This window comes from Bufo bufo, chromosome 5 (genome assembly GCF_905171765.1).
Source record: "Bufo bufo chromosome 5, aBufBuf1.1, whole genome shotgun sequence".
Classification (NCBI taxonomy): Eukaryota; Metazoa; Chordata; class Amphibia; order Anura; family Bufonidae; genus Bufo; species Bufo bufo.
The window spans coordinates 64,445,309-64,473,152 of record NC_053393.1 but is presented as its reverse complement, the minus strand read 5'-3'; the positions used below and the strand labels follow the sequence as shown (position 1 = coordinate 64,473,152).

The following is a 27,844-nucleotide window of genomic DNA, read 5'->3' as shown; positions in this document are numbered from 1 at the left end:
CAATGGGGACGGATCCGTTTGAAATGGCACCATATTGTGTCAACGTCAAACGGATCCGTCCCCATTGACTTGCATTGTAATTCAGGACGGATCCGTTTGGCTCCGCACGGCCAGGCGGACACCAAAACAACTTTTTTTTCATGTCCGTGGATCCTCCAAAAATCAAGGAAGACCCACGGACGAAAAAACGGTCACGGATCACGGGAAAACGGAACCCCGTTTTGCGGACCGCAAAAAAATACGGTCGTGTGCATGAGGCCTAAAAGTGAAGTTGCATGTATTGCGCTAAAATATTTGAATCAATTGTGGCGATTTGCGCGATCTCGAGTACTTATAAAAACTCAATCTGCATATAAAGCTAATGTTATGACATGCATGGAATTTAAATCTAAAACAGTGCTGTAATGTACAATTACTTACCATGATCAGGAGTTCTTCCTCACAATCTCGAAAGTTGCTGCCAACCATTTTCATCACTTAAGTAGCAGTAATAGTGCGTGCGTGTGCAAATAATTAAGCAATCGAAAAGAATTTCACGAATATCACGAAATCACGAATATTTGGCAAATATTTGCCAAAATATTTGTGATATATCGCAAATTCGAAAATTGCCCCTGCCGCTCATCACTACTGGCCACTCTGCCTAAAAGTAACCTGTAATACTGACGCACAGTAACTCTACAGCTAACAGAACGGATTAACTATGAATATCGGTGCACTGCACATTTATGTACATGGAGATCAATTGTAGCAAAGTCTGTAGTTCAGCAGCCTCCTACGCTCTCCCTGCACTACCATCTATGTTAACTGTTTGCAGCAACACTGTCCCTAGTGCATGAGCGTCTTGTCACATCTCTCCCTATGTTAAGCTCACAGAAAAATTTAGGGAACTGCATAGGATAAGGGTTTTATAGGGCTCTACCTATTTGTGGCTAGCTGCACGGCATTATGGGTGATCTCACATTCCTGGTCTTGTCTCCTTTACACTTACTGTGATTTTCTAACATGTGCAGCCGCCATTTTAGGAAAACTAATTTGTTACCATGAACGGCAGGGAAATTCGGATTTGTTTAGAATTTCGCTACGGATGCTTCACTTCGCTCAACACTAGTTGGAAGCGTTACCCCTCCCCCCCCCCCTCCTCTATACATAGTGTTATAATGGAGGAAGATACTGTTACATTGCGAGAATTTGGCAGACAATATAAAGATACCAAAACTTTTTGTCTCACACTCTATAACTGACTGTACGTCTGTCTTAGACTCATCCAGCCAATCTCTTATATCTCGTACTATGAAGTAGACATCTTTCAACCAGATTTCATTACAACGCAGCAGCGCACTGAATCATCTTAGCTATGATAATGGCCCTATTATATGATATATTTCTGAACTTTGTCATGTGGGAACGGGAAAAGTAATTTATTAAACCATAATGCCTGCATATTCCAGGGAGGCATTGTGAAGATTGAAGCGCATTTGCCACTGATTTGCAGATGGAATAAAAACACAATGGCACTCGTGTATTTGAAGCCGTCTGGACAAATTCTCCCACTGAGCCATTTTGTTACTGTTATTAGTCTGCAGGTTCGGTAAATGATTTCTCTTCTGATCTGCACGTTACACTCAGAGCGCGCTAAAAATGAGATATTGATTTGTAGAGAAGACTTAGATTTAGATTCCATTGCCTGCAAATAAATAAACCGAATGAAATATGCACTTTCTGTAAAGTATCCGGCAACTCAAGGAAAAAAGCGTGCATTAAATAATAAACTAATGAAGGCATAAAAAGAGATAGTAAATACAAATATGATTAGAGGCTGAGTTATATGGCGAGAGGAGAGCGCTTCATTACATGGCGGGGTTAAATCATTTTAACTTTCCAACTCTATATATTAATGGATAATGTGGCATTTATATATGTTCTTGGCTGTGAAAGTAAAACTCAGGGCAAATAATCCTAATTAGTAAAAAAAAGACTTTCTAATGTCGTCTAACTTATCAGGCCTGTTATTTTATACACTCTGGTAACTCAAATGCAAATTTCCAAGGTGCTCCATGCATCCTCCATGTATATTTACTGCATATATTTATATGTATTAATTGCGAGTGCACCATGACAGGTGAACTTAATGTGACCTTCTCTAAACTTTTGAATGCACGTCCAACTGTTCAATGTTTCAGTACTTTTTGCACAACTTGCTGTTCTCTAACAAGGAGCTCAATGGCAAAATTAACAACAGGTGTTTGATCCATGAATCACCCAATAAATTTCCTGGTTCAATTAGAATTGGTATTTAAACAATCCTCCTCATCATGGTGTTCACATTTTGACATCATGAGACCATGCTTTTCCAAGGCTGCTATTCCAAGTGCTGATTTACAAGTGCATTGGAGATATTCAGGAGACTAACTTAGTCTAACTCAGAGTTTTTCCACTGTAGCAGAACTTCAGTGGTGTTTCTGGTGGATACTCAGACACTGTGTTTCAAAAGAGGCTACTATTCCAACTGCTGATTTACAAGTGAATTGGAGATATTCAGGAGATACTTAGGAGATAATCTGGAGGTGGATACAATCTAAACAAGTAAGATTTGTTTGTTTAAAATCTTTCCCCTCTTTACAATGGCAGACCTGGTTCTGTGCAGGAATTGTTGTGCTTTTATTTCAGGTTCCACTCTTCAGAGGTTTGGATACTGTCTGATCTGTAGACAGCTCTCCATAATGCAGCAGGAAAAATTACCTTTTTGAAATATGAGATTTGTAAATTAACCATTAAACAAACTCAGGCTGAGAACATTGCAATGCCACTGCCACAGAGGCCCCCTATAAATGGAAGATGGGTTACTGTAGGTTCTGGTAGACTGAGATTTGTGGATAGAAGACATGTCCCACAGTCTGTGGCTCTCCATATTTCATTTGCAGCACTTTCAGAGTGCAAGAGCAACATGGAGGATGGCTCAAGCACAGTGGGTGAGAAACAATCATCTCCCATGCCTAAAGTATGCAAGACTGCAGCCAAAGACAAAAAGGAGAAGGTGAGGATTGATAGTAAGCAACTGTTGGTGGGCAATTCCATCATAAGAGGTGTGAAGTTTGAGGAGAATGGTGTTGTGAGATGTCTCCCTGGTGCTACCGCTATCAGGGATAGACGACGGATCCTTAATATTGTTAGGCAAGCAAACCAGGAAAGGGAAGTGGATGCTATTGTCCATCTTGGGACAAACGATCTGGCTTGCAATGAGGTTTCAAAGGTGAAAGAAGCTTTTCACACACTTGGAAAGGATATACGGGAGGTTGCATCAACTGTTTCATTCTCTGCAGTTTTGCCTGTGCATAACCTTCAGCATGACAGGAGAATGCGCATTAAGGAATTCAATGTATGGCTTGGTGAATGGTGTCTGAACCAAGGGTTTGGCTTTGTGTCTCATGTTAGCTCTCGTTGGAATGGAAAAGAACTGTACAAGAAAGATGGTTTGCATCTTTCTCTCAAGGGAACGAATGTCCTCGGTGAACAGTTCCAAGTATTTGCTAAGGAGCATTTAAACTAGGAAAGGGGGCAAAAGAGTGATAATCCAGCAGTCCAACTGCCCCCCGGAACAATGCCAGAAGATGCCAGTATCACAAAGGTTAAGAAATGAAATGCTCGGATTCTTGTCTGCAAATGCTCGCAGTTTAGGGAATAAGATCAATGAACTTGAGGCTATAATGGCATCTGAGAATATAGATGTAGTGGCTGTTACTGAGATGTGGTTCAAGGGGAGTAATGACTGGGATATAATAATACCAGGGTTCTCTCTATACAGGAAATACAGAGAAGGCAAGAAGGGGGGAGGGGTGGCCCTGTATGTGAAAGATAGCATAAAATCTAATTTGATACAAGTTAGCAAGAACAATTTAGAGTCAGTTTGGGTTACCTTGCAGCTTGATAATCATAAGGTAACTCGTGTAGGTGTGATATATAGACCACCTAGCCAAGTCAAAGAATTAGATGATCTACTAGTTGAGGAAATAGCTAAAATGACATTGAAGGGGGAAGTTATCATTATGGGAGACTTCAATCTTCCTGATGTAAACTGGAAAACCAAAATAGCTAGTTCTGCCAGGAGTACAGATATTCTAAATTCCCTACTGGGATTATCTCTACAGCAAGTAGTTGAGGAGCCAACCCAGAAGGAGGCCATTTTAGATTTAGTATTCACAAATGGGAATTTGGTATATGATATTACTGTAGGGAAAAGCTTGGGATCTAGTGATCACCAGTCAGTGTGGTTTACTATAAGTACAGTCACACCACACAAAAACAAAAGTTTTAGATTTTAGAAAAACTGACTTTTCTAAAATTAGATTAGTGGTATACGATTCCCTATCAGATTGGAACAGTTTCATTGGAGTCCAGGAGAAATGGGACTACTTAAAAGTGGCACTATTGAAGGTGACAGAAAATTGCATTAGGTTTGTCAGTAAAAGCAAAAAAACAAAGAGACCACTGTGGTACTCAGCAGAAGTGGCCAAAATCATTAAAAACAAAAAGATAGTGTGATGAATACCACCCCTCGTGCCCGCTGACGTCAACCACGTCGAGCTCACGAGACCTGGTATGATCACAGGGTTTACCAAAAACGTGAAGTTACGCCCTCCAGGGGAGCACGTAAGGTCAGGTTGGTATAGCTTACACACATCTTCTGTCCACGCGGGCACAGAGAGGCAACAAGCTGAGAGAGCCTTTTCACTGCCACAGTGAAACAGCGACTCCTCAGCCTGGGTATCTGCCACCAGTTCTAGTTTGATATAAGCCCGGTCCGCTAACAGGATTATATAGGGTCAGAAACCAACCCGCGGTAGCTTATAACTAGGCCAAAACACGGACGTGGGGATTCGTGATCGAGATACAAGATAGCACAAGATTAAATTATAGATTTAATCGCCGTATGGGCACACTAGATAATACACACAGACAATATATACAGTGGTCTGAGGTTACAGATTACAGGTTATATGGTTACAACAGGGTTAAGCAGGGTAAAAGTCAGTTACCAAGTATGATGAAAGTTCCTTGGAGATGTTCTTTGCTGCAGTCCACATGAAGGGCCATGAACTCAGCTATTTCCTGGGTCCCTCTAAACACATGTGTAGGATGTGACCCCTCTTCAGAGAAAAGACGCGCCTACTTGCTGGCACCAGACTTTTAACCTGTAGCCGGCCCCTCCCCTCCCGGCCTCAGGGAGGGGTCCACTCCCCCTCCTCTGGGCTGGCAGCAAATGACCCACAAAACCCTTTAGGGTTCATAGCTCCAGACCAGAGGGTCATAGGGAGATGGTTCTGGGACCAATGGACCTGCCTGGGTTCCGGCTACAAGTAGAGCCCAAACCTGGTACCGTTTTGTGGTTTCTATGGGGAGATATGGATATCTCTCTACCCTGACCTAGTCTCATTAAACAAAGACCATGGGAACGTACCTCGTGGCCACCGGGACACAAATATGTATCCGGTTTGCGCCTGCGATGGCCAGGCGGTTCATAATTCCTTATGAAAGGTAGGTGCCATGTCTGGGAGGTCTCATTGATCCTGGGCAAAGGCAGATACCCCCTGCTGGGGGTTTTCCTGCAATATTCCGTTGGCTCCAAACTGGTGGAGGTGAGGTGTGACCTTCTCCTTGAAGCCTGGACCCCCTCCTGGGGGGGGGGGGGGGGGGAAACTAATTTTGCATGTACACTGAGTATGCCAAGAGGCCTGGGGCTTTGAAGCAGGGAAGCAGGGCCCTCCTGTGGAGTTCACTACCTCCGCTATCTGTCAGCATATGGGGGTGTGAGGACATGGCTGACAGTAAATATTAATCCATATTCCTCACAGATAGCATTTAGGAATTATAAAAAAAAAAAACGAGGATGACAGGCAAATTTATAAGATTAGGCAGAGAGAGGCCAAACAAGTTATAAGAGCTTCTAAAGCACAGCCAGAAGAGAAATTAGCTCAGTCAGTGAAAAAAGGCGACAAGGCATTCTTCAGATACATAAATGAAAAAAGGAAACTAAAACAAGGAATTACCAAATTAAAAACAAAAGAAGGAAGGTATATGGAAGAAGATAAAGAACTAGCTGACTGCCTCAATGAATACTTCTGTTCAGTTTTTACAAAGGAAAATGAAGGAAAAGGACCTCAGTTAGGAAAGAAGACTAATGAATCTTTTGATGCATGTGTCTTTACAGAGGAAGAGGTTCTAAGTCAGCTGTCTAAAATTGATACAAAGTCACAGGGGCCTGATGGGATACACCCAAAGCTATTAAAAGAGCTCAGCGGTGAACTAGCAAAACCATTAACAGATTTATTTGACCAATCACTGGCAACAGGAGTCGCCCCAGAAGATTGGAAATTAGCTAATGTTGTGCCCATTCACAAGAAAGGTACTAGGGAGGAATCGGGCAACTATAGGCCAGTAAGCCTGACATCAATAGTGGGGAAATTAATGGAAACCATACTTAGGCCTCATGCACATGACCGTTTTTTTTTTTGCGGTCCGCAAAAGCGGGTTCCGTATTTCCGTGATCTGTGTCCGTTTTTTCTTCCGTGGGTCTTCCTTGATTTTTGGAGGATCCACGGACATGAAGGAAAAAGTCGTTTTGGTGTCCGCCTGGCCGTGCGGAGCCAAACGGATCCGTCCTGACTTACAATGCAAGTCAATGGGGACGGATCCATTTGACGTTGACACAATATGGTGCAATTGCAAACGGATCCGTCCCCCATTGACTTTCAATGTAAAGTCTGGAGTCCCTATTAATATACCATCGGATCGGAGTTTTCTCCAATCCGATGGTATATTTTAACTTGAAGCATCCTCATCACCATGGGAACGCCTCTATGTTAGAATATACCATCGGATTTGAGTTAGATTGTGAAAACTCAGATCCGACAGTATATTCTAACACAAAGGCGTTCCCATAGCGATGGGGACGCTTCAAGTTAGAATATACTAAGAACTGTGTACATAACTGCCCCCTGCTGCCTGGCAGCACCCGATCTCTTACAGGGGGCTGTGATCCGCACAATTAACCCCTGAGGGGTTAATTGTGCATATCATAGCCCCCTGTAAGAGATCAGGTACTGCCAGGCAGCAGGGGCCAGACCCCCCTCCCTCCCCAGTTTTAAATTCATTGGTGGCCAGTGCGGCCCCCCTCCCTCCCCAGTATTAAATTAATTGGTGGCCAGTGGGCCCCCCTCCCTCCCCCTTCTAATTAAAATCCCCCCCCATCATTGGTGGCTGGGACTCCGATCGGTAACCATGGCAAACAGGACGCTACTACAGTCCTGGTTGCCATGGTTACTTAGCAATTTTAGAAGCATTATACTTACCTTCGCTGTCTGTGAACGGCCGGGCGCTCCTCCTACTGGTAAGTGAAAGGTCTGTGCGGCGCATTGCTTATAGCACAGACCTGTCACTTACCAGTAGGAGGAGCGCCCGGCCGGTCACAGACATCGCAGGTAAGTATAATGCTTCTAAAAATTGCTAAGTAACCATGGCAACCAGGACTGCAGTAGCGTCCTGGTTGCCATGGTTACCGATCGGAGCCCCAGCGATTAAACTGGGACTCCGATCGGAACTCTCCGCTGCCACCAATAATGGGGGGGATTTTAATTAGGGGGGGGCCGCACTGGCCACCAATGAATGTACAGTAATACAGGGGAGGGAGGGGGGCCCACTGGCCATCAATGAATGTACAGTAATACACGGGAGGGAGGGGGGGCCGCACTGGCCACCAATGAATTTAAAACTGGGGAGGGAGGGGGGTGTGCCCCCTCCTGCCTGGCAGCACCTGATCTCTTACAGGGGGCTATGATACGCACAATCAACCCCTCAGGTACGGCACCTGAGGGGTTAATTGTGGGAATCACAGCCCCCTGTAAGAGATCGGGTGCTGCCAGGCAGCAGGGGGCAGTCATGTACACAGTTCGTAGTATATTCTAACTTGAAGCGTCCCCATCACTATGGGAACGCCTCTGTGTTAGAATATACTGTTGGATCTGAGTTTTCACGAATCCGTCTGTGTGAAAGTAGCCTACGGCCACGGATCACGGACGTGGATGCCAATCTTGTGTGCATCCGTGTTTTTTCACGGACCCATTGACTTGAATGGGTCCGTGAACCGTTGTCCGTCAAAAAAATAGGACAGGTCATATTTTTTTGACGGACAGGAAACACGGATCACGGCTGCGGATGAACAACGGTGCATTTTCCGAGTTTTCAACGGACCCATCGAAAGTCAATGGGTCCACAGAAAATCACGGAAAACGGAACAACGGCCACGGATGCACACAACGGTCGTGTGCATGAGGCCTTAAGGAGAGGATTGTGGAACATCTAAAATCCCATGGATTGAAAGATGAAAAACAGCATGGGTTTACTTCAGGGAGATCATGTCAAACTAATCTTATTGATTTTTTTGATTCGGTGACTAAAATAATAGATGGAGGAGGTGCAGTAGATATTGCTTATCTAGACTTTAGTAAGGCTTTTGATACTGTTCCACATAGAAGGCTTATTAATAAATTGCAGTCTTTGGGCTTGGACTCCATATTGTTGAATGGATTAGGCAGTGGCTGAGGGACAGACAACAGAGGGTTGTAGTCAATGGAGTATATTCAGACCAAGGTCTTGTTACCAGTGGGGTACCTCAGGGATCTGTTCTGGGAACCATATTGTTTAATATCTTTATCAGCGAAATTGCAGAAGGCCTCGATGGTAAGGTGTGTCTTTTTGCTGATGACACAAAGATTTGTAACAGGGTTGATGTTCCTGGAGGGATACACCAAATGGAAAAGGATTTAGGAAAACTATAGGAATGGTCAAAAAACTGGCAACTAAAATTTAATGTTGATAAGTGCAAGATAATGCACCTGGGACGTAAAAACCCAAGAGCAGAATATAAAATCAGTGATACAGTCCTAACCTCAGTATCTGAGGAAAGGGATTTAGGGGTCATTATTTCAGAAGACTTAAGGGAGTCTGTCACCAGCATTTCATTTTTTTCACCTTTCCCACAGCTCCCTAGCATGCTTACAGTAAATTAAAACGTTACCTCTGGCATCAATCCTGGACTTATAGAACCCTCAAAAACGATCTTTATAAGATATGCAAATGAGGGCTCGCAAGTGCCCAGGGCGGCGTTACTCTCTTAGGTGCCCTGCTTGCTCAGCCTTCTCATTGCGTCCCCCCGCCCCTTCCTACCCTCTGCCCGCCCATCCTTTCCCTCTGACCGCCTTTGTGCTAACTTGGTATGCTGCCGATATCCCGCGCCGATTTTCGCGTCGTTAGCCGGTGCATGCGCAATAGTTACTGTGATGCCGTACAAGGAATGGGCATCGCAGTGCGCATGTGCCGGCCAAAGGAATGAGTGCGCCGACGCGGGATATCGGCAGCATAACAAGTTAGTACAAAGGCGGTCAGAGGGAAAGGATGGGCGGGCAGAGGGTAGGAAGGGGCGGGGGGACGCAATGAGAAGGCTGAGCAAGCAGGGCACCTAAGAGAGTAACGCCGCCCTGGGCACTTGCAAACCCTCATTTGCATATCTTATAAAGATCGTTTTTGAGGGTTCTATAAGTCCAGGATTGATGCCAGAGGTAACGTTTTCATTAACTGTAAGCATGCTAGGGAGCTGTGGGAAGGGTTAAAAAAGTGAAATGCTGGTGACAGACTCCCTTTAAAGGTAGGCAGACAATGTCATAGAGCAGCAGGAAATGCTAGCAGAATGCTTGGGTGTATATGGAGAGGAATTACCAGTAGAAAGAGGGAGGCGCTCATGCCGCTCTACAGAGCACTAGTGAGACCTCATTTGGAGTATTGTGCTCAGTACTGGAGACCATATCTCCAGAAGGCTATTGATACTTTGGAGAGAGTTCAGGGAAGAGCTACTAAACTGGTACATGGATTGAAGGATAAAACTTACCAGGAAAGATTAAAGGACCTTAACATGTATAGCTTGGAAGAAAGACGAGACAGAGGGCATATGATAGAAACTTTTAAATACATAAAGGGAATCAACAAGGTAAAAGAGGAGATAATATTTAAAAGAAGAAAAACTGCTACAAGAGGACATAGTTTTAAATTAGAGGGGCAAAGGTTTAAAAGTAATATCAGGAAGTATTACTTTACTGAGAGAGTAGTGGATGCATGGAATAGCCTTCCTGCAGAAGTGGTAGCTGCAAATACAGTGAAGGAGTTTAAGCATGCATGGGATAGGCATAAGGCCAACCTTCATATAAGATAGGGCCAGGGGCTATCCATAGTATTCAGTATATTGGGCAGACTAGATGGGCCAAATGGTTCTTATCTGCCGATACATTCTATGTTTCTATGTTTCTAAGACAACACCTAACAATTGATCAACAGTACCTCGCCATTGCGAGGCCTCAAGCAGGGTGTTCTCAGATGGAAGTGGCCACTGAGCTTTGAGTGTCACAGAGTATTATCAGTAGGTTGCAACAGAGATACAGAGAGACTGGAAGAGTCACAGAAAGGCATACAAGTGGACGTCCTTTGGCCACATCCCACACTGATGACCGCTTCATTGTGAACAATGTCCTGTGGAACCAGATGATGGATGCCACATAACTCCAGGCACATTTAAGGGAGGTGGGAGGCACCCAAGTGTCATGTCAGACCATTCAAAACCGTTTACATTAGCGTGGTCTGCATGCTAGATGACCTGCAAGGGTACCTGACCACAGGTGTCCTGCATGGGCCAAGGAGCATCTACTCTGGGCCTCAGTGCTGTTCACTGATGAAAGTAGATTCATGCTGAGCAGAAATTATGGCCACCAACAATGTTGGAGACGTCAGGGAGAGCGCTATGCATCAGCCACAGTTGTCACCAGACAAGTCTTAGGTGGTGGTGGTGTTACAGTCTGGGCAGGTGTGTCTAGTCAATACAGAACTGCCCTACACTTTGTGAATCATACAATGACAAGCCGATACTACTTAGAAACATAGAATGTGTCGGCAGATAAGAACCATTTGGCCCATCTAGTCTGCCCAATATATCTGAATCCTATGAATAGTCCCTGGCCCTATCTTATATGAAGGATAGCCTTATGCCTATCCCATGCATGCTTAAACCCCTTCACTGTATTTGCAGCTACCACTTCTGCAGGAAGGCTATTCCATGCATCCACTACTCTCTCAGTAAAGTAATACTTCCTTATATTACTTTTAAACCTTTGCCCCTCTAATTTAAAACGGTGTCCTCTTGTGGTAGTTTTTCTTCTTTTAAATATGCTCTCCTCCTTTACCGAGTTGATTCCCTTTATGTATTTAAAAGTTTCTATCATATCCCCTCTGTCTCTTCTTTCTTCCAAGCTATACATATTAAGGTCCTTTAACCTTTCCTGGTAAGTTTTATCCTGCAATCCATGTACTAGTTTAGTAGCTCTTCTCTGAACTCTCTCTAGAGTATCTATATCCTTCTGGAGATATGGCCTCCAGTACTGCGCACAATACTCCAAGTGAGGTCTCACCAGTGTTCTGTACAGCGGCATAAGCAGTTCACTCTTTCTACTGCTTATACCTCTCCCTATACATCCAAGCATTCTGCTGCCATTTCGTGCTGCTCTATTACATTGTCTTCCCACCTTTAAGTCTTCTGAAATAATTACTCCTAAATCCCTTTCCTCAGATACTGAGGTCAGGACTGTGTCAAATATTCTATATTCTGCCCTTGGGTTTTTACGCCCCAGGTGCATTATCTTGCACTTATCCACATTAAATTTCAGTTGCCAGAGTTCTGACCATTCTTCTAGTTTTCCTAAATCCTTTTCCATTTGGCGTTTCCCTCCAGGAACATCAACCCTGTTACATATCTTTGTGTCATCAGCAAAAAGACAAACCTTACCATCGAGGCCTTTTGCAATATCACTTATGAAGATATTAAACAAAATTGGTCCCAGTACAGATCCCTGTGGAACCCCACTGGTAACATGACCTTGTTTTGAATGTTCTCCATTGACTACAACCCTCTGTTGTCTGTCACTCAGCCACTGCCTAATCCACTCAACAATATGGGAGTCCATGCTCAATGACTGCAGTTTATTGATAAGTCTTCTATGTGGGACAGTTTCAAAAGCCTTACTAAAATCTAGATATGCGATGTCTACTGTACCTCCACCGTCTATTATTTTAGTCACCCAGTCAAAAAAATCTATAAGATTTGTTTGACATGATCTCCCTGAAGTAAACCCATGTTTTTTTTCATCTTGCAATCCATGGGATTTTAGATGTTCCACAATCCTATCCTTTAATAGGGTTTCCATTAATTTGCCTACTATTGATGTCAGACTCACTGGTCTATAGTTGCTCGATTCCTCCCTACTACCTTTCTTGTGAATGGGCACGACATTTGCCAATTTCCAATCTTCCGGGACGACTCCTGTTACTAATGATTGGTTAAATAAATCTGTTAGCAGTTTTGCCAGCTCACCACTAAGCTCTTTTAATAATTTTGGGTGTATCTCATCAGGCCCCTGTGACTTATTTGTCTTCACCTTAGACAGCAAACTTAGAACATCTTCCTCTGTAAAGATACATGCATCAAATGATTTATTAGTCATCCTTTCTAGTGGAGGTCCTTCTCCTTTTTCTTTTGTAAAAACGGAACAGAAGTATTCATTAAGGCAGTCGGTAAGCCCTTTATTCTCTTCTACATACCTTCCGTCCTTTGTTTTTAATTTAGTTATTCCTTGTTTTAATTTCCTTTTTTCATTTATATATCTGAAGAATGTCTTATCCCCTTTTTTCATAGACTGAGCTAGTTTTTCTTCTGCCTGCGCTTTAGAAGTTCTTATAACTTGCTTGGCCTCTCTCTGCCTAATCTTGTAGATTTCCTTATCTTCATTGCTCTGTTTTTTTTTTATAATGACAAAATGCTAGCTTTTTATTTTTAATGATTTGGGCCACTTCTGCTGAGTACCACAGTGGTCTCTTCCTTTTTTTGCTTTTACTGACAAGTCTAATGCAATTTTCTGTTGCCTTCAATAATGCACCTTTTAAGTAGTCCCATTTCTCCTGGACTCCATGTAATCCGTTCCAGTCTGATAAGGACTCATTTATGACTAATTTCATTTTTGAAAAGTCTGTTTTTCTAAAATCTAAAACTTTTGTTTTTGTGTGGTGGGACTCTTTCACAGTTCTTATATTAAACCACACTGACTGGTGATCACTAGATCTTAAGGTTTCGCCTACAATGACATCATATACCGAATCCCCATTTGTGAATACCAAATCCAAAATGGCCTCCCTCCGGGTTGGCTCCTCAACCACTTGTTGTAGAGATAACCCCAGTAGGGAATTTAGAATATCTGTACTCCTGGTAGAACTTGCTATTTTGGTTTTCCAGTTTATATCTGGAAGATTGAAATCTCCCATAATGATAACTTCTCCTTTCATTGTCATTTTAGCTATTTTTTTTAACTAGTAGATCATCTAGTTCTTTAACTTGACCAGGTGGTCTATATATCACACCTACACGAGTTACTGCATGGTTAGCAAACTGCAACGTAACCCAAACTGACTCTATGTTGGCCTCACCAACTTGTATTAGGTTAGATTTAATGCTATCTTTCACATACAGGGCCACTCCTCCTCCTTTCTTGCCTTCACTGTCTCTTCTGAATAAAGAGTACCCTGGTATGGTTATGTCCCAGTCATTTCTTTCATTAAACCATGTCTCCGTAACAGCCACTAAATCTACATTCTCAGATGCCATTATTGACCCAAGTTCATTGATTTTTTTACCTAAACTGCGAGCATTTGTAGACAGGACTCTGAGCCTATCATTTCTTAACCTCTGTGCTTCTGACCTGTTCTGGCATTGTTTCGGGGGGCAATTGGACTCTTTTATTTTCACTCTTTTGCCCCCCCTTCCTAGTTTAAATACTCTTTCGCAAATTCTTGGAGTTGTTCACTAAGTACATTTGTTCCTTTGAGAGAAAGATGCAAACCATCTTTTTTGTACAGTTCCTTTCTATTCCAAGTAGAGCTATCATGAGAAACAAAGCCAAATCCTTGCTCTTGACACCATTTACCAAGCCATATGTTGAACTCCTTTATGCGCCTCTGCCTATCATTCTGAACATTATGCACAGGCAGAACTTCAGAAAATGAAATGGTGGATGCAAAATCCTGTACGTCATTACCAAGTGTGATAAAAGATTTTTTCACCTCTGACACTTCATTGCAAGCCAGGTCATTTGTCCCTAGATGGACAAGAACATCCACGTCCCCTTATGCTTTGCTTGCTTAACAATATTAATAATACGTCTTCTATCTCTTCTAGTAGTAGCCCCATTTTCTTTAAGCTCCACACTTCTTATGATTGAATCACCCAGCAACAGCTGCTTCCTTTGAGACTTCACTTTATCTTTTTTGTTGCATACATTAGACATAGGAGTCGATGGTTTCTCACCCTCTGTGCTTGAGTCCATATCCATGTTGTCCTTACATTCTGAGAGTGCTGCAAATGAATTATGGAGAACCACCGACTGTGGGACATGTCTTCTATCCACCACTCTAAGTCTTCCAGAACCTACATTAACCCATCTGCCATTTCTGGGGGTCCTCTGTGGCAGTGGCATTGCAGCAGTCCTAGCTGGAGTTTGTTTAACAGATAATTTAAATATTTCAGATTTCAAAAATGCAATTTCCTGCTGCAGTAAGGAGAACTGTCTACAGATCTGACAGCATCCGAATCTCCAAAGAGTGGAACATGAAATAAATGCACAATGAATAACATAATCTATCCAGTCATTGTGCCTCTGCATGAACAACACAGGCCTAATTTCATCTTCATGGGTGACAATATGCCAGCTCATTGAGGTCGCATCATTAGGGAACAGATGCAGGAGACGGGAGGACCTCAAATGGAAGGGCCTGCACTTTCTCCAGACCTGAATCCCATTGAAAACCTTTGGGATCAGCTGAGTTGCCGTGTAGAGGCTAGTAACTCTGTACTCCAGAACCTCAATGACCTGAGGGTTACCTTCAAAAAGAGTGGGATGACATGCCTCAGCAGACAATAAGTCGACTTGTGAACAGCATGAGACGTCATTGTCAAGCTGTAATTGATGCTCAAGGCCACATGATAGGTTATTGAGTCATTGACGTTTTTTTGTGGGGGTATACCCACCACTGTTTGTTTCAATGAATAGTTTGAGATGAGGGAATAACCACTGCATCCTTCTATTTAAATGCCCTACTTTCATGATATATTACTGTAGCATGAACTTTTTACGTTTTTCATAAATCGGTGTGTGTGTGTGTGTGTGTATATATATATATATATATATATACAGTCTTGTGAAAAAATTAGGACACCCTTTGAAAGCATGTGGTTTTTTGTAACATTTTTAAAAAATGGTTATTTCATCTCCGTTTCAACAATACAGAGAGATTAAAGTAATCCGACTAAACAAAGAAAACTGAAGAAAAGTCTTTTCAAGATCTTCTGTAAATGTCATTCTACAAAAATGCCTATTCTAACTGAGGAAAAAGATAGGACACCCTTGCCCCTAATAGCGAGTGTTACCTCCTTTGGCTGAAATAACTGCAGTGAGACGGTTCTTGTAGCCATCTACCAGTCTTCGACATCGGTCTGAGGAAATTTTACCCCACTCCTCAATGCAGAACTTTTTCAGCTGTGAGATGTTTGAGGGGTTTCTTGCACGTACAGCCCTTTTTAAGTCACCCCACAGCATCTCAATGGGATTCAAATCTGGACTTTGACTTGGCCATTCCAGGACTCTCCATTTCTTCTTTTTCAGCCAATCTTTGGTTGATTTACTAGTATGTTTTGGGTCATTGTCATGTTGCATGGTCCAGTTCCGCTTCAGCTTTAATTTTCTAACTGATGGTCTCACATGTTCTTCAAGCACCTTCTGATACACAGTAGAATTCATCGTGGATTCTATGATGGTGAGCTGACCAGGTCCTGCTGCAGCAAAGCAGCCCCAAACCATGACACTTCCACCTCCATGCTTCACAGTTGGTATGAGGTTCTTTTCTTGGAATGCTGTGTTTGGTTTACGCCAAACATGTCCTCTGCTGTTGTGTCCAAATAATTCAATTTTGGACTCATCTGTCCAAAGAACATTATTCCAGAAGTCCTGGTCTTTGTCAACTTTATCGCTGGCAAATGTCAGTCTGGCCTCGATGTTTCTCTTGGAAAGCAAAGGTTTCCTCCTTGCACACCTCCCATGCAAGTTAAACTTGTACAGTCTCTTTCTGATTGTAGAGGCATGTACTTCTACATCAACAGTAGCCAGAGCCTGCTGTAGTTCTCGAGATGACACTTTAGGGTTTTTGGATACCTCTTTTAGCATCTTGCGGTCTGCTCTTGGGGTGAACTTGCTGGGGCGACCAGTCCTGGGCATGTTGGCAGTTGTTTTGAAAGCCCTCCACTTGTAGACTATCTTCCGGACAGTGGAATGGCTGATTTCAAAATCTTTTGAGATCTTTTTAAATCCCTTCCCAGACTCATAGGCTGCTACAATCTTTTTTCTGAAGTCCTCTGACAGCTCTTTTGCTCTCACCATGGTGCTCACTCTCACTTCAACAGTCAGGAGCACACCAAACTAAATGTCTGAGGTTTAAATAGGGCAAGCCTCATTCAACATGCAGAGTAACGATCTACTAATTATGTGCACCTGGTGTGATATACCTGTGTGAGATCTGAGCCAATTTAAGAGGGAATACATGTGAGGGTGTCCTATCTTTTTCCTCAGTTAGAATAGGCATTTTTGTAGAATGACATTTACAGAAGATCTTGAAAAGACTTTTCTTCAGTTTTCTTTGTTTAGTTGGATTACTTTAATCTCTCTGTATTGTTGAAACGGAGATGAAATAACCATTTATTAAAAATGTTACAAAAAACCACATGCTTTCAAAGGGTGTCCTAATTTTTTCACATGACTGTATATATATATATATATATATATATAGGATAAAGAAAGACACCGCAGCACATCCGTTTGGTGAAAAAAGTGGGACCCTTTATTTACCTGTGCGACGTTTCGGTCCGCTTACTGGGACCATTCTCAAGCAATACAGCATTGTGGGAACTGTGAACATTTTATGCAGTCATAGTCAATTAGCATACACAAGTGACAATCAATAAAATATACAAAATACAAAAGATATAATAAATATCAAAAGAATACAAATGTGACAGGCCCGGAAGGTAGTTAAGATCAAAGCCGTGATCGGCATACATGAAGCTTCCAGGTATACATATTAGTCATAAATACAATAAAAATACAGAAGTGACAATTAATAGTGAATCATTATCACCTGTGAATATGTGTAGTTGACAGGACCAAACATGGAGAAGGGCGTGCTCGATGGTGGGAGGATAAGCTGTAGCGTGATGCGCCGCATGGAAGTGGCGTCCCGGAACTGCTACTGCGCATGTCCGTGACGTCACTGTGAGTCAAACACATGATCACCCAGTGAAACGTCACGTGACACGGCAGCATAACATATCTATGCCGTAGGTAGAGGTAAAAACCAACATCAAAACAAGAGATTCTGTGGCAGTACACGGATAGAACACCCAGGGTATGTGGTCGGGCGACATGCCATCTTGCGATGCGTTGTCGTCCGGCGTCAACGGGCACAGAAAAGGGGGAAGGTGAAACAGCGGCAGCCATCACCCTCCCACCATGCTCGTCACAGTTAACCCCTCATCGGGTATATACAGTACAGACCAAAAGTTTGGACACACCTTCTCATTCAAAGAGTTTTCTTTATTTTCATGACTATGAAGGCATAAAAACTATGAATTAACACATGTGGAATTATATACATAACAAACAAGTGTGAAACAACTGAAAATATGTCATATTCTAGGTTCTTCAAAGTAGCCACCTTTTGCTTTGATTACTGCTTTGCACACTCTTGGCATTCTCTTGATGAGCTTCAAGAGGTAGTCCCCTAAAATGGTCTTCCAACAGTCTTGAAGGAGTTCCCAGAGATGCTTAGCACTTGTTGGCCCTTTTGCCTTCACTCTGCGGTCCAGCTCACCCCAAACCATCTCGATTGGGTTCAGGTCCGCTGTCTGTGGAGGCCAGGTCATCTGGCGCAGCACCCCATCACTCTCCTTCATGGTCAAATAGCCCTTACTTTCAAAGTTTTCCCAATTTTTCGGCTGACTGACTGACCTTCATTTCTTAAAGTAATGATGGCCACTCGTTTTTCTTTACTTAGCTGCTTTTTTCTTGCCATAATACAAATTCTAACAGTCTATTCAGTAGGACTATCAGCTGTGTATCCACCTGACTTCTCCTTAACGCAACTGATGGTCCCAACCCCATTTATAAGGCAAGAAATCCCACTTATTAAACCTGACAGGGCACACCTGTGAAGTGAAAACCATTTCAGGGGACTACCTCTTGAAGCTCATCAAGAGAATGCCAAGAGTGTGCAAAGCAGTAATCAAAGCAAAAGGTGACTACTTTGAAGAACCTAGAATATGACATATTTTCAGTTGTTTCACACTTGTTTGTTATGTATAGAATTCCACATGTGTTAATTCATAGTTTTGATGCCTTCAGTGTGAATCTACAATTTTCATAGTCATGAAAATAAAGAAAACTCTTTGAATGAGAAGGTGTGTCCAAACTTTTGGTCTGTACTGTATATACAGTCAGGTCCATAAATATTGGGACATCGACACAATTCTAAGATTTTTGGCTCTAAAAAACCACCACAATGGATTTGAAATGAAACAAACAAGATGTGTTTTAACTGCAGACTGTCAGCTTTAATTTGAGAGTATTTACATCCAAATCACGTGAACGGTGTAGGAATTACAACTTTTTGCATATGTGCCTCCCACTTGTTAAGGGACCAAAAGTAATGGGACAAAATAATAATCCTAGATCAAACGTTCACTTTTTAATACTTGGTTGCAAATCCTTTGCAGTCAATTACAGCCTGAAGTCTGGAACGCATAGACATCACTAGACGCTGGGTTTCATCCCTGGTGATGCTCTGCTAGGCCTCTACTGCAACTGTCTTCAGTTCCTGCTTGTTCTTGGGGCATTTTCCCTTCAGTTTTGTCTTCAGCAAGTGAAATGCATGCTCAATGGGATTCAGGTCAGGTGATTGACTTGGCCATTGCATAACATTCCACTTCTTTCCCTTAAAAAAACTCTTTGGTTGCTTTTGGCTGAATATGAGCAGATAATATTGCCAGAAACACTTCAGAATTCATCCTGCTGCTTTTGTCAGCAGTCACATCATCAATTAATACAAGAGAACCAGTTCCATTGGCAACCATACATGCCTACACCATGACACTACCACCACCATGCTTCACTGATGAGGTGGTATGCTTAGGATCATGAGCAGTTCCTTTCCTTCTCCATACTCTTCTCTTCCCATCACTCTGGTAGAAGTTGATCTTGGTCTCATCTGTTCATAGGATGTTGTTCCAGAACTGTCAAAGCTTTTTTAGATGTCGTTTGGCAAACTTTAATCTGGCCTTCCTGTTTTTGAGGCTCACCAATGGTTTACATCTTGTGGTGACCCCTTTGTATTCACTCTGGTGAAGTCTTCTCTTGATTGTTGACTTTGACATACATACACCTACCTCCTGGAGAGTGTTCTTGATCTGGCCAACTGTTGTAAAGGGTGTTTTCTTCACCAGGGAAAGAATTCTTCGGTCATCCACCACAGTTGTTTTCCGTGGTGTTCCGGGTCTTTTGGTGTTGCTGAGCTCACCGGTGCGTTCCTTCTTTTTAAGAATGTTCCAAACAGTTGTTTTGGCCACGCCTAATGTTTTTGCTATCTCTCTGATGTTTTTTTTTTTTTTTTTTTTCAGCCTAATGATGGCTTGCGTTCACTGATAGTGACAGCTCTTTGGATCTCTTCTTGAGAGTTAACAGCAACAGATTCCAAATGCAAATAAAAACCTTTTATCTGCTCATTGTAATTGGGATAATGAGGGAATAACACACACCTGGCCATGGAACAGCTGAGAAGCCAATTGTCCCATTACTTCTGGTCCCTTAACAAGTGGGAAGCACATATGCAAACCGTTGTAATTCCTACACCGTTCACCTGATTTGGATGTAAATACCCTCAAATTAAAGCTGACAGTCTGCAATTAGAGCACATCTTGTTCGTTTCATTTCAAATCCATTGTGGTGGTGTATAGAGCCAAAAATGTTAGAATTGTGTCGATGTCTCAAAATTTATGGACCTGACTGTGTATATATATATATATATATATATATATATATATATAGTGATAAGCGGCAGGGGCAATATATTAAATTTTGCGATATTTTGCAAAAATCTGCAATGCATTATTCGCTTAATGCTGGCGAAATACCGGCGTGGGGTAGGCAACTTTTCTATTGGTTGCTAGGGATGTTGCTAAGCTGTGACAAAGCCTTCTCATTGGCCCACAAGCTAGAAGAAGGGAGGGATGACCACCTGATGTGTACTGTGTTAAAAAAAAACAAAAAAAGAAAACGTAAAAGGAAGTAGGAAGAAAGAGTGGCAATCATTTAAAAAAAAATATAAAAATATTCGTCATTACGAATATATAGCACTATATTCGAAATATTCTCGAATTCTGGAAGTGCCGATATTTGCGATAAAAATTAGCTTTTTGAATATTTGCGCTCAACACTATATATGTACTGTGTATATGTACACTTTATTCAACAAACAATACAAACTGAACAGGTGTCAGATAATATTTACATGTAGCTGTACATCGCGCCCCCAGAATGTGTATTTTACTAATGGGCCTTAGGCCCAACACTTCTGACAATACACGGTAGAGAAGACTGACAGCGACCCTATCTCTTCTCCAATCCACTTTATATCAATAGAGTTAAAGGGAACCTGTCATCAACTTTATGCTGACCGTACTGAGGGCAGTATAAAGTAGTGACAGAAATGCTGATTTCAGCATGAACTAAAAGTAAGTGGTTGCTGAGAACCAGCATCATAATCATTGCAGATTAGGCCTTGAAAAGAGTCAAATCTACCTGAGAAGAGTCCTGGTTATTCATGAATTCCTGCTCTCCTGCCCATCTGCTGATGACTGACAGTCTTCTACCTAGTTTTCTCCCTATCTCTCTAGGAGAAAACTGCCAATCATCAGCAGATGAGTGAGAGAGCAGGAGATTATAATAACCAGGACTCTTCTCAAGTAGATTTGACTCTTTTTAAGGCCTGGGCTGCAAAGATTATGATACTGGTTCTCGGCAACCACTTACTTTTAGCTGATGTGTGACACACCGCTGACATCAGCATTTCTGTCACTAATTTATACTGCCCTCAGTACGGTCAGCATAACGTTGATGACAGGTTCCATTTAAGCTCCTTTGCACAAAGCTATGATCACCTGAATAATAATTCACAAGAATATTCACTACCAACTATTGCCCTATTCATCAGTCGAATGACAAAGGATCAATGGCTGATGTGTCACTGATCATAAAGGCAGTGATCCTGGGAGAGGAGGAGGACAAGAGTGGCAGTGGCGGCAACGATAGGAGTAGTAGTATAGAAACATAGAATGTGTCAGCAGATAAGAACCATTTGACCCATCTAGTCTGCCCAATATACTGAATACTATGAATAGGCCCTGGCCCTATCTTATATGAAGGATAGCCTTATGCCTATCCCATGCATGCTTAAACTCCTTCACTGTATTTGCAGCTACCACTTCTGCAGAAAGGCTATTCCATGCATCCACTACTCTCTCAGTAAAGTAATACTTCCTGATATTACTTTTAAACCTTTGCCCCTTTAATTTAAAACTATGTCCACTTGTAGCAGTTTTTCTTCTTTTAAATATTCTCTCCTCTTTTACCTTGTTGATTCCCTTTATGTATTTAAAAGTTTCTATCATATCCCCTCTGTCTCGTCTTTCTTCCAAGCTATACATGTTAAGGTCCTTTAATCTTTCCTGGTAAGTTTTGTCCTGCAATCCATGTACTAGTTTAGTAGCTCTTCTCTGAACTCTCTCCAAAGTATCAATATCCTTCTGGAGATATGGTCTCCAGTACTGAGCACAATACTCTAAATGAGGACTCACTAATGCTCTGTAGAGCGGCATGAGCACCTCCCTCTTTCTACTGGTAATGCCTCTCCCTATACACCCAAGCATTCTGCTAGCATTTCCTGCTGCTCTATGACATTGTCTGCCTACCCTTAAGTCTTCTGAAATAATGACCCCTAAATCCCTTTCCTCAGATACTGAGGTTAGGACTGTATCACTGATTTTATATTCTGCTCTTGGGTTTTTACGCCCCAGGTGCATTATCTTGCACTTATCAACATTACATTTTAGTTGCTAGATTTTTGACCTTTCCTCTAGTTTTCCTAAATCCTTTTCCATTTGGTGTATCCCTCCAGGAACATCAACCCTGTTACATATCTTTGTGTCATCAGCAAAAAGACACACCTTACCATCGAGGCCTTCTGCAATTTCGCTGATAAAGATATTAAACAATATGGGTCCCAGAACAGATCTCTGAGGTACCCCACTGGTAACAAGACCATGGTCTGAATATACTCCATTGACTACAACCCTCTGTTGTCTGTCCCTCAGCCACTGCCTAATCCATTCAACAATATGGGAGTCCAAGCCCAAAGACTGCAATTTATTAATAAGCCTTCTATGTGGAACAGTATCAAAAGCCTTACTAAAGTCTAGATAAGCGAGGTCTACTGCACCTCCGCCATCTATTATTTTAGTCACCCAATCAAAAAAATTAATAAGATTAGTTTGACATGATCTCCCTGAAGTAAACCCATGCGGTTTTTCATCTTTCAATCCATGGGATTTTAGATGTTCCACAATCCTCTCCTTAAGTATGGTTTCCATTAATTTCCCCACTATTGATGTCAGGCTTACTGGTCTATAGTTGCCCGATTCCTCCCTACTACCTTTCTTGTGAATGGGCACAACATTTGCTAATTTCCAATCTTCTGGGACGACTCCTGTTGCCAGTGATTGGTTAAATAAATCTGTACTCGCGGTGGCAGTCCTCGTTCTGACGCTCCTTGGGCTGTGCAGGAATAGGAGGTCGCACCCTTGTTCCCTCGGGGTTAACACCCTGGCATTGGGGTTCTACTGCCTTTCTCCTGGTGTCTTCCCTGCTCAGCTCTGCTTTCTGCTGCTCTCTCATAAACTACACAGGACTAGACTACTTCTCTGTAGAGGAAGGGGGTGGAACCAGCCTGCACCTAGAACTTGATTCCCTACTCCCTTCACAGCCTTAGAGGTATACAGTGCATAATAACATTTATTCACCACTTATGCAGTGGGCCACTGGTACACCTGTATCTGTAGCACATCTCCTTCTGTAATTAAAAGATACACTGTCAACCATATTGCAAAGTGTATGAAATCTCGTTTGACAAACACACGATAATTGCTATATTTAAATTGCAGTAGACAAGTGCCGATAGACTTGCTTTATTGTGGATCGCCGCTCATGATGTGCACATTATCTGCCTGTGTAAATGGACCCCTAGTCTCTGGAGTTAAAGGTTGGCTATGTCTTATTAATCATCACCTACACTAAATAAACCTAGGTCATTTTTCTTGTGTGACACATATGACTCTTGGGCCCTACTGATCAGTATCTTGGTAGCTTTTGATCCGTAGTCCATAGTATTTGATCATCCATGATTACTTGCCTTGCACTACTGAAAAGCCTATTGTCCGTCATAGAAAGGAAGTAACCAGATCCACTCTGCCCTTACTGATTCTGTTGGTAGTGCTTATAAAGGTTTTCCTAAGGTAACTTTGAATCCTAACTTTTGCAGAGTGATTTACACATTTCTAAGGCATTATTTTCAGGTACATACAAGGTAGCATTAACTCTGTATTTTTTATACTGATGGTATACTGATATCTTCTCATTTTTACACTGGCAGGCTGCCTATTGGACCCTGGACCTGGCAGGGCCGCTTTCACACCTAGCAGGCCTGGAGGCCCTTGGTAGGCCTCTGGCTTCAATAGCAATCATTAGTATCCGGTGATTGAGAGAGTCCCATTTCCTCTGTAAACCACTTAGATACCATGGTCAGCATTGACTGTGGCATCTAAAGGGTTTAATACTGGACTCAGACTACAATCCTGGCCCTGTCATCACCTTGCTGTATTTTTTTCTTTTCGTTCAAGATGTAGATGTACATTGAAAGATGGAAACAGGTCAAGGGGTGATTGGCCACTCACCGGGCACATACGAAAAATTTGGCATTTTGGCGTGTTGGGAAGATATGTGTTGCCCTGCTGCATAGGCGTCACTGCCAGGGTTGCAGGCATAACTGCTGATATGGGGTTCAGTAATTAAGGGAGCCCATTTCCATCCAAACATAAGGTGCAGTTAGTGGTAAACTGTATATAAGGTGCCATGGAAAATTTAATACAAATCCATTGTAAGTTTTACTATGGAAACATTATCCCTTCTGCGTGCTATTACTTTTTGCACTATTTGTGCTATTAAATCCCTACATAATTTGTGTACTGTGACATCATACATGCATTATACTTGCATGTGACATCACTGTTTGTGTAATTCCATTGTTGCAGCATCACTTTATCCTTGTATTGTGACATCGCTGTGTGCATTAGCCCAATACTGTGACATTAATGTGACTTCACTATGCACATTATTCCACTATTATTACATCGCTATGTGCATGTTTCGTGTTCAATGTGTCCCTTATCCCTGTGCATTATGGCTCATGCACACAAAGGTGCGCCGCTCGTTCCGTGCATCGGAACCACAAACTGCAGTCCCCTAAGCATGCGCACCGTCCAGTGTGGCTGGCACAGACGGATGCAGACCCATTCAACTTGAATGGGTCCGTGATCTGTCCTCACCGCTTATCGACCTGTGTAAAGGTGCGACAGCGAGCAAATGAAGCATCCGTGTTGCAGCACCAAAATAATAATTTCTGTTTATCAGATGGTCCTATGAAAACAGGGATCTACTGCCCAGAAACAGTTAATCTGTATGGGCACCAGCAATGTCAGTAGCGATCACTCGTCCCCGCACAAATGAGGTGATTGATGCATAGAAATCATCGATCAGTCAGGCAATTATTGAGAATGAACGGCTCCTTCCTGATAATTGCCTGAAAAGTCAGCCCATAGAAAGGGGCCTTTAGAGAGAAATTTTGCTCCCTGCAGATAACGGCCTTCCTGTGATGATAAGAATGTCAGACTCTGTGATATACATTAGTAGAGTAGCTGTCATGTGCATTTTTACGGTAATATACTGTATTTAGATAATTGTATACAGCTCATTAAACCTCAACTTGTATGATTCTGACCTGGCTTCCAGTTGTACGGATAATAAGCACGTGGACCTGAGCTACTGGTGCAAACCGTTTAAATTGCTAATTTTAAATGCTTTCCTGCCGGCGAAACAGAACACTTTGTGGGCAATTTGTGAAGCTTTGCGCCTGAATTAATGACTTAATTATAATTAGTTGTACCTAGCAACTCTTCATTCTGGCCATGTCCTTTCTGAGCTACTTATATGGGGAACAGATGTTCCCGCCACCCAGGTCACTTTCCTTTGGTTATATATTACATTAATATATTGGAAAATATTCTTATCTCTTCATTGTCTATGAAGGTTGGGGCAATCCTGCTTCTCTAAAGCAATCCCATCCAGATGCAAAATGTTTATAGAGTTTTTTTGTTTATTGTTTTTTTTTTTTAGGGGGGGGGGGGGTGAGGGGTCGTTTTTGTTTTATTAGTGTTTTATGGATCCAAAATTGAGCAGGCAGTATGAAAATATACTTAGTCCTGTGAAAGAGTAAAAGTATGTGCCGATTTCCAGGTGAACCCTATTACGGAATATTTGCAGTGCCGAAAATATGCAGCATAGAGTAGTATTGCTAGGATTGCAAAGGTCAGTGTGAAACGGCAGGATTTAGTAATGGAGCACCTTGTGTTATTGTGACAGGGCAGAGTGTCGTGTAGTGAGGATCATCCTTAAATTGGCTGGCCGTCACATCTTATCTCATCGCAGTGGGGTTCCAGACACGTCGGTGATGCAGAGTGGGAGGCTGGTGACAACATCCAGTCAGGCAGAAGAAGGCACGGGCACCGGCCGCAGCTGGTTTAGAAATCACTTTATTGATTCAACAATTGATGCGTTTCGGGGACACCCCCTTCTTCAAGTAAAGTTGGAGATATCTAAAGAAGAGGGTTCATCTGAGATGCATCACAATAAAGAGAATTCTAGACCACTCGTGGCCGGCGCCCGTGCCTTCTTTGGCCTGACTGGGGGTTGTCACCAGCCTCTCTCTCTGCATCATTATTGAATACTTGTCACACTAAATGCTTCTGAGTTATAATTTTAATTAGTTAATAATTATTACTGCATTATGAATAGATTTTCATCTCTGCATTTCAAATGCTACAACGTTTTACTTTTCTATCAACTTTTTGTTTGTGAGAAGGGCTGTAATGTAATACCACCATTTTCGCGTACATCTAATGGATTGAGAAAGAAAAGTCAGCAATTTCACCATAGTTTTTTGGGGTTTTGTTTTTATGGTGTTTGCCATGGTCTATAAGTGACAGAAAACATTTATTATTTGTATGGGTCAGTATGATTAATATAATACCAAATTTATATATGTTTATTTATTTTATTTTTTTCTACTTTTGCACAAAATTTCTTTTCTCGCCTAATTCAAAGATCCATCTAATTTTTTTTTTGTGAGTGAGCTGCATTTTTATTGGTGCCATTTTGGGGTAACATACAATGTTTTGACCACTTTTTATTGAGATTTTCATGTGATTAAATGAACAAAAAATGATTTTTTTTTTGCCATTTTTTCAGTGTCCCACTAGGGAACTTGAACATGCTATCCTCTGAGAGCTCATATAATTCATTGCAATACTTCTGTATTGCAGTATATTAGTTCGATGATATAATGTTAATTTCAGTTACATCTGGGATCTCTCCTGCAGGAGCTCTTCTTCTTCTTTTGCTTCCTACATTGAATGTCAGGTCTGGTTTATAGTCACTACTAGTGATGGACGAACATCTGCCGGGTTGGTTCGCGAACGCGATCGCGCGAACACGATTAAATGTTTGCGAACCGCAAGTTCGCGGCGGGTCCCATTCATTTTAATGGCAGGCGAACCTGAAAAAACTTCAGCTCATATTTGCAGCCAAGAAATAATTACTAGAAGTGCATAAATAGTCCCACAACATGGACAATGACATACCAGATGTATTATTCGAATTTGCGATCTCCATTCATTTTTTTTTTCAATGCGAAATATCGGCAATTCAATTTTCGCATGCGCAAATGCACTATACAGTAACAAAATGCACTATAAAGAAAGTATATTGGTATATAACACCCCGCTTCAATCAGTTTTTTTGGGGGGCGACTGGTATATCACACCAGTATAAATTATTTGTTCCAATAACGCTTGTCCCTCTATATACCTGCAGTATCGCAGCAGAACCGCACAAAACTGCCGCACAATACAAATGCACTATAATATATTTTCTAACATAGAAAGTATATTATAACATTGAACAAGGAAGGCAATCCATTAGAATATACATAAAGATAAAACGTATCCTTTGATAATTTTACTATGAGGGTCCATTCACATGTCCGTAAGTGTTTTGCGGATCCGCAAAACACGGACACCGGCAATGTGCATTCCGCAATTTGTGGACCGCACAACGCCGGCACTATAATGGAAAATGCCTACTCTTGTCTGCAATTGCGGATCCGCTAAAGGTGATACTGGATTGCTTACGCAGTGAGTATAGGGAAACAGTTTTTG

The 27,844-nt window shown here is 42.0% G+C and overlaps 1 protein-coding gene across 1 annotated transcript in view; it reads right to left on the bottom strand.

Annotated features, from left to right (window-relative positions):
- Positions 1–1,589: 1,589 nt before the first annotated feature.
- Positions 1,590–27,844, bottom strand: part of SLC30A8 (solute carrier family 30 member 8) — a 103,872-nt gene continuing 77,617 nt past the window's right edge. The window contains exon 9 of the mRNA XM_040432376.1: positions 1,590–1,687. Within this exon, the coding sequence (XP_040288310.1) occupies positions 1,674–1,687 (14 nt within the window). The 3' untranslated portion in view covers positions 1,590–1,673. The remainder of the gene's footprint in view (positions 1,688–27,844) is intronic.